The sequence below is a fragment of the Magnolia sinica genome, chromosome 9 (genome assembly GCF_029962835.1).
Source record: "Magnolia sinica isolate HGM2019 chromosome 9, MsV1, whole genome shotgun sequence".
NCBI lineage: Eukaryota > Viridiplantae > Streptophyta > Magnoliopsida > Magnoliales > Magnoliaceae > Magnolia > Magnolia sinica.
In genome coordinates this window covers 19,894,654-19,902,147 of record NC_080581.1, presented here as the reverse complement: position 1 = coordinate 19,902,147, position 7,494 = coordinate 19,894,654, and the positions used below count along the sequence as shown (strand labels likewise).

The 7,494-nt window shown below is 39.6% G+C and overlaps 1 protein-coding gene across 3 annotated transcripts in view; it reads left to right on the top strand.

Moving 5' to 3' along the window:
- Positions 1-3,957: 3,957 nt before the first annotated feature.
- Positions 3,958-7,494, top strand: part of LOC131254702 (aberrant root formation protein 4) — a 59,577-nt gene continuing 56,040 nt past the window's right edge. For 2 of the 3 annotated variants that reach the window (XM_058255395.1, XM_058255394.1), the window contains exons 1-3: positions 3,959-4,171; positions 4,279-4,455; positions 5,060-5,209. In XM_058255395.1, coding sequence (XP_058111378.1) covers positions 4,052-4,171; positions 4,279-4,455; positions 5,060-5,209 — 447 coding nt within the window. In that variant the 5' untranslated portion in view covers positions 3,959-4,051. Of the gene's footprint in view, positions 4,172-4,278; positions 4,456-5,059; positions 5,210-7,494 lie in introns of all 3 variants that reach the window. The other variant, XM_058255396.1, reaches the window with a different exon arrangement.

Sequence of the window (7,494 nt, the reverse complement as noted above, 5' to 3'; positions counted from 1 at the left end):
ATTTTGGAATATTAAGGCACATGCCCAAGCGATAAAGGTAGATAGCACCAGGCTAACAAAATAAATAGGAGAGTAGTAATGAGTAACTTAACAAAGAGGAGAGTGGCAGTGGCCATCCCAAGAAAGAGGAGAGTGGCAATGACCAACTCAACAAAGAGAATAGTAGCAATGGCTAACTCAAAAGAGGAGAGTGACAATATCCAACTTAATAAAAAAAAGAGTGGCAATGGCCAACTTAATAAAAGGAGAGTAGTAAGGGCTAACTCAACAAATTGGTAAAGGCAAGGGCAAGGCTTATATCCATTGCCCCAATTAAAAATAATGAAAATTACTTATAATTGACATCATACTATATCATATTCCAAAGGGTAAATAATTGTTAATGGTAAATTAAACAATTGCAGAGAGAGAATCGTAGTAATATAAGAACAGGTAAAATGCAAGATAATTCATATAAACTCAAATCAAAATAAGCTTAAAGGAATCCCTCACCTTATGTCGTTGAATCGTCTTTTACTCTAATTCACCTGGTTTGGATAGTTTAAGTTAGTTTTAAAATAAATTTGAAGCAATCTTAGTTCAGATTATACCTTGGATAGTTTAGGTATAGATGAGTTCCAACCTATCAGTTTTGGTCCTGTCCTATCATGGAGTCAGCTTGTTTTGTGGTTGGAAACCTATTAATGAAATTTTAGAACATAAAGGAAAAAAAAGAAAAGAAATGAAGTTAGGAGTGGCTGGTTGGACCCGAATCAGATTAACCAGTGACTCGCAGATCCCGGCGTTCTTTCTTCTCTCTTTCCTCTTCTTTCTCTCCCGCACCTCTCTCTCTCTCTCCTTGTCATGTGTTCTTCTGGCCAAGTGATGGGAGTCTTTATAGCTTGCTGGATCTCTAGATCCTTCTTACGCAAGCCTGGTTGTGTAGCGACATGATTCGTCTAGCAAATTCGATTGCACAGCAGCACAGATTGTTTGGTTGTGGCATGCAGAACGTGTAATGCAGCTTACCTGGACTTGTAGCTTCCCGCACCCGTCTTTCTTTAGGTTGTCTAGGCCCACTACAAATCAAACGGTCTGCGAATGCAGGGTTTGGATCTCTGATCGGACAACTCCGTCGGTGGGGGATGGGTTTTGTTTTATTTATTTATTTTTATAATGGTGGTTTAGTCCCGATCCACTATCTCTTAATTTAGATGTCTCTAGGTGGGTCGGATCTACTGTCTGGAGCTTCTTGGTCCATCCGATCTATGGTGAAAGTGGGATTTGAGGACTTGCTGTGAGGAGAATCCTTTCACACTGTCGCGTGAAAATTGGCAGAACAACCGTGAAGGCTGTTTTCTTTTCTTTCTTTTGAGCATCTTGGAGAGGATCAGATCTCCATCTCCTTCAGTTTAGATGGCTCAGATCGAAGCCATGTATCCGATTTTGGTTCTCCTTCATGTGAGAGTCAGAAACGCGTTCGGTTTCTCCGCTGGTGTCATTTGCGGAAGTAGTTTCGATTCCAGTTCCTTGCTGGAGTCAGTGGGATCCATCTCTACCAGTTCTTTGGGAGATCTGCTCCATTCATCCTTTAGTAGGGGAGTTCTGGGTCATGGCCCAAAGTATGTAGTCAATGTGTGTTATGGTGGCCCACACGGTTGATCATGGTGCAGTACACGTCTTGCCGTTCATTGGGCTTTGGTCGGAGGTGAGGATTGTCCCTGATGAGCGGCCTTGATCACTCATCGTATCATGGTGGTGGGTCCCGAACGGAGGTAGTTTCATTTGAAACTTCTTGCTGACAGGAAAGGAGGGAAGAAAGATTGGCTGGTCAAATCGTGTTTGACCAGCCCTAGCTTTTGGTGCATCGCAGCTGCACCCAAGTCATGCACGTGCTCTCAATATGGTGTTCACCGAGGTGTCAAGGATATGTCTTCTTGACCCATGAGCCCAATTATGAAGCATATCCAAGCCTTAGATGAGCTTATCTTAGAAGTTCTCTTAGTGGATGCCCGAAACAAAATTTTCCTAAATTAACGGTCAATACTTAATGATCAGCACTAAATTTTATAGTAAATATGAAATCAGGATAGGTAAATAATTGGACAAATTTTAGTGGTTGATCGATGGTGAGAAAAGTTTAAATTCAAAATATCACCTTTTGCGTCAAAAGAAAGGAATTGGCTTCAGCATTCAATGGCGTAAGATTATAGATCGGGGTCCAAATTTTGTATAATATCGTAGTCATATGAGGCCAAAGTGTAGTTTAAGTTTGAGTTGCGATGGACAACATAAAGTGGTTAAATCTGAAGATATAAGTTTATAAAGAGTTGGTAAGCTCTAAAAGGATAACCTCGCGACTACCAAAGTGGGATTTTCATATTTTACACTTGGTCCATATGATGGTCAATCCAAGTCGTTCATATGGAGAAAATTATCCTACTACAACTACCTGTGACCTTTTCTCACTCGATGGACATCAAAATCAATGATTAATAGCTGATGTGCTAATTGAGTCACTTTTACAATGATCTAATGGCTGAAATTCGACGTGTATGGTTAAATTATGATAATTAGGCCTGGTATAAAATTTCACATGAAACGGATCATGAGAACCATATGATTTAGAATTCAAGGGTATAGGTCAATGACATTTTTGTAATTATTGTTGATCTAAGAGTTTTGTGAAATTTAATGGTTTTATATAGTTATATTACTTTTCTAAACAATTCTTACAAGAGAACTTATGTCTAAATCATTACGGATAAAAGAATTATTCGCCAATTCATTTAAGGGAAGGTACATATGTCAAATCACATGATGGATGGTCTTGTCTTAAAATCAATGGTTAGATGATTTGATTTATGAATGAAGACTATTCCCGACAATTAAATTCACGTTGGGAAATAGATGTAAGGTTATGATAATTAGATTGGTATCGTACACATATACATATTAAATTAAATTTCATAATAACACTCGAGAACTTTCAATACTCGGGTATTAAAAAGTTCGGGGTGTTACAGATGAATGAATGGTTATGATGGATAATAAGTCAACATATGTGTTATTTTAAAAGTTTAAGAACATCAACAAAACCTTATACACTTTTTGATTATGTGGTCCACTTGAATCATGGATATGGCTGAATTTTGGCCCTTATGCCTAACATAGGTTGATGCATCTGATGGTTGAAGTGGATTTTATGGTGATCTAATCCATCTATTAGGTGGGCCCAACAATGTAAATGCCCTTATTTGGCTCGAAAGGGCCCTGAACCCAGCTCAAAAGTTAAAACTGAACATGTAAAGGCCACCACATGTGGAGGCATCACTAACAGCACAACATCTAATCTGTCCATTGAAAACTTCTCATGGGTCTTACTGTGCTCATGTTCTCTTTCAGAACATAAAACTGATCCATTCATCTAGGTGTCTTCATCCATCTAGATCTCTTCACAAAACATTAAAAACTTCTTGTGAGCCATAAAATTTTTGGATCAAAAGGATATTTGTACGGTCTCTTCATCTAGGTCTTTGTAGCCTTATCAACAGGTTGGATGGAAAATAAATACTTCGGTGGACTCCACGAAGTTTTTAATAAGATTGTTTCATGTAGGGTGTGTCACCTGCTATTTGTATCTGCTTTATTTTTTAGATCATGCCTGTATTATGTCATGTCTGATATGTTTTCTATCAAGCTGATACGTGTTTTCCATTATGTCATGTCTGTATTAACTCACGAACAGGTTGGATCTCAAATAAACATTACGGTGGAACTTAGGAAGGTTTAAACGGTGGACGTCACTCTCTCCACTGTTTTCTGTGGTGGGGTCCACTCCAGATTTGGATATGACTGCTTCTTTGAAACATGACTTAAAATGATCTCTCCAAATGGATGGACGGTGTGGATATAAAACATACATCATGGAGGGACCCACAGAACTTGGAGAATTCACTTCAGTAGCGAGTGTGGCACTCAACCCGTCAGTAGCTAATCGGCGTCCCTTCACGCTCGTCTCTCCCGACTTCTTTAGCGGGAGTCTAGCAGAACAAAGAAAGCAAACTGAGGGATGTCGTCGTCGATGGAAGAATCCAAACCCAACAACGACCTCGATTTTAACCGAGTCCAACTCAGCGATTCCGATTCCCTCCTCTCTCGCCTCCAACACTCCCTAAATTCATGCTCTAAGGTCACAAATACCCTCCTTTATTCTCAAAATTTCCATCTATATCCTTTTAAAAAAAAAAAAAAAAATACTGTCTTCATCTTCTCTTTCTCTGTTTTTCTTCATTTCAGTCTCTGGAAGCTGAAGATTTCCGACAGTCGGATGCTGCAGTCTGCGATCTCGTCGACTTCCTCGATTCTGTCAGCAGCTCTGCGCTGTCCAATCCCGAAGATGAGATTTCGAAACGAAACGCGTTGGAAGTTCTCACCGCGATTCGTCAGTTCGTATCCTCTCCTCCATTGGATCAGGTTTGTCTTTGTTTCTATGCGAATTTGAAAACTAAGTGATCTTCCTGCATCAATTGTCCGTTGCCTTGCGTGTGATTGGTAGGTTGGTTGATCTTGACCGTCCATATAGTGTATCTTGCCTGTGGATGACCCTTGTTTGGAAACCTACAGTTCAGAGAATCCTAGCCGTCCAGTTTGTAATAATTAGGATTGTGGGTAGTGAAAATGGTAAATGGTCAATGCTCGACAGGAAAAGATGATCGTTTGGTTTGTCCAATGGGGTACCAAGAAATGGACGTTCTGGATCTACCACCACACCTGACATCTGTGTTAGTTGTGGTTGAAGCAATATGAGATCGGTAATTAAGGTCGTGTTTGGATGTGCAAGTGAGTTGAATTGCAAACATTCAGTTTAATCAAGAGAAAATGACAAAAACTAATCGTGTTTCCCACTAATTATAGTAAGGAAGTAGTCATCAGATTGCAATTTTATGGTTCCAACTTGATAGCATTACAATTTGATTATGTCCACTTCATTAGACTGATAATTTCAATTTGATTCAATAGTGCATTTAAACACAAGCTACTTTTTGACGTTGGGATCTCGTCTGAATTGTGCATATAGGCAATCATGGATGCTTTGTCATTTGAGCTGCCCAAGGTAGTTGTGAAATTCGGGGGCGTGTCAGATGATTGTCGGGAGGTTGCTGAAAGTATTGTCGATCATTTCGTCTCAGTTTGTAGTCCGAGGGACATGCTTTCGATCCTTTGTGAGGTAAGATCGTTCGACATTGTTGTGAAGATAAGAATTACTTGATCTATCATCTGCTCATTACAATGTTTAAACTTCTTTTTTTTCTTTTTTCTTTTTTTAGTGAGAAAATTAATTAAAGAAGCTGCATACATTAAAAGGATGGGAAGGTGTTGCTCAATATATATGATCAGAGTAAAGCCTCTTGTGGAGTATGATGAGAAGAAACAAATTAAAACCCTTCAAAATCATATATTTCCTCTAACATATTTGTGATTTGCAATTGCATGCCTAATCTTTCTGCACATAAGGAACACAGATGTGAGGTAATATTTTTGTTCTTCACATGGTTATATATAGAAGCCCTCTATTTGGCAAAACAATAACTCTCCATGTCTTGACTGTAGTGGTGACGGAAACACTTTTATCAACTACCAACAACTCACTTACCTATGTCATTAGTAAATATAAGAAATTGCAATAATGGCCCTTGGAAAGGAGGAAGGAGACCAGTACATGTGATGTCATTGCCACCATCATATAAATAAGATAGTCCAAGATGACTTGATCTAGAATAGGCTATCGGTGTATTTTATTGAAGTGGAATTATAACATCCTCAAGTTGAGGATATTCACAATATACTTTGTTTCCTTTTTGTACATTTTGTACAAATAGGGTTTTCGACTTAAAGGTGAATATTCCCAAGAATGAGATGTTGGGCTTTTGCATTCCCATGGAGGAAGTAGAGAGATTGGTGGAGGTGTTTGGTTGTCGGGCGGGTCTCTTTTGTCGATGTACCTTGAGCTTTTGTTGTGCATTGGAAAGCCTGCTAAACACTTATGGGATATGATTATTGAAACAATGGAGATGAAATTTTCTAGGTGAAAGAGCAGTCACCTTTTGTTGGGGGGTAGGATCACATTGATCAAGGCAGCCTTGTTGAATCTTTCAATCTACTACATGTTCCTCTTCAATCACTCGACAGTGGTGATGGATAGGTTAGATAGATTGTGGTTGGACTTCTTACACCAAAGTGCGGAAGCAAAGCAGAAATCTCACCTCTTAATGTGGGATGAAATGTGCAAGTTGACGTGGGAAAGGGTGCAAGGATTAGGAGAATGGAGCAAATGAACTTGGCATTTCTTGGCAAATGGTTATAGGTGGAGAAGAGGGAGATGATCGCTTGCAAATATGGAATAGAGGATAGGTTGGTGGGTGAAAGAATCATCAATTTATATGGCCTTGGGATTGTGAAAGGCATATGTAGGGTAGCAAATTTGTTTAATGAGGAGATTTGGTTTTCTTGTGGTGAGGAGTAGAGAATCTGGTTTTAGTTAGATTGTTGGATTGGAGTAGACCTCTTCAGGAGGAGTTTCTAAGGTTAACTAGCCTTGCTTTGGATCAGAACGTAACGGTTGCTTGTTGTTATTCCGCGACTTGAAATGCAGTGACTTTGTCTCCCCCTTGTAGGAGGAATTTATCAGATGAGGAAGTGGGAAAGCTCATTAGGCTTTTGACGAGACTCCATTTTGTGTGATCAATGTTCGGCAAAAGGGATTTGATGCTCTAGTCCATGCTCAAATCTAGGCTATTCATAATTCAATCTTTCTATAAGATGCTGACCATATTTTCTCCTAGTGGGAAGTGTGGCCATACCTCCTATGTTTGGCATTATGGGCCTCCTCCCAAGTTCTTAGCTTTTGTGTGGCTCATGGAGAGGAGTAGGTTGCTTACCATAGACAATTGCAAAAAAGAGCATCGATGATCTCCAGTTGTGCAATGTACATGCAGGACGAGGAATCAGTGAACCGCTTCTTCATTCACTACGTGCTTGCTTATGTGTTATGGGGAAGTTTTTTGCTCTTTTCAATGTCTCATGGGTGATGCCAAGGTCTATTGACGATCCTTTCCTTGTGTGGCGTGGGGGAAGAGTAAGGAGGAGAGAAGAGGTGGCGTGGAGGTTGGTTTTATTGGCGATCATATGAGCAGTGTGGGGGGAGAGGAACAATCAGATCTTCCATGGTAGTTGAAGGTTGGTAGTGGATGTATTCAGGAAAGCAACGCTAGATGTCTTAGATTGGATCAATTGTTTTGTTGCCTCCAACTGTAGCAATTGGGTTGAGATGACAAAGCCTTTGCTGTAATCTTTCGCCTTGTTTGTGCTTCTTTAGTAGAAGTACAACTACCTCTAAAAAAAGAATTTAATGTTCTAGACATGTGGTCTCTTGCACTTCATTGTGGATTACGATGTCCTAAAAATCACCCAATGTTTTAGTTGACGTGGACTGTACTTTTATCTCTCTTCCAA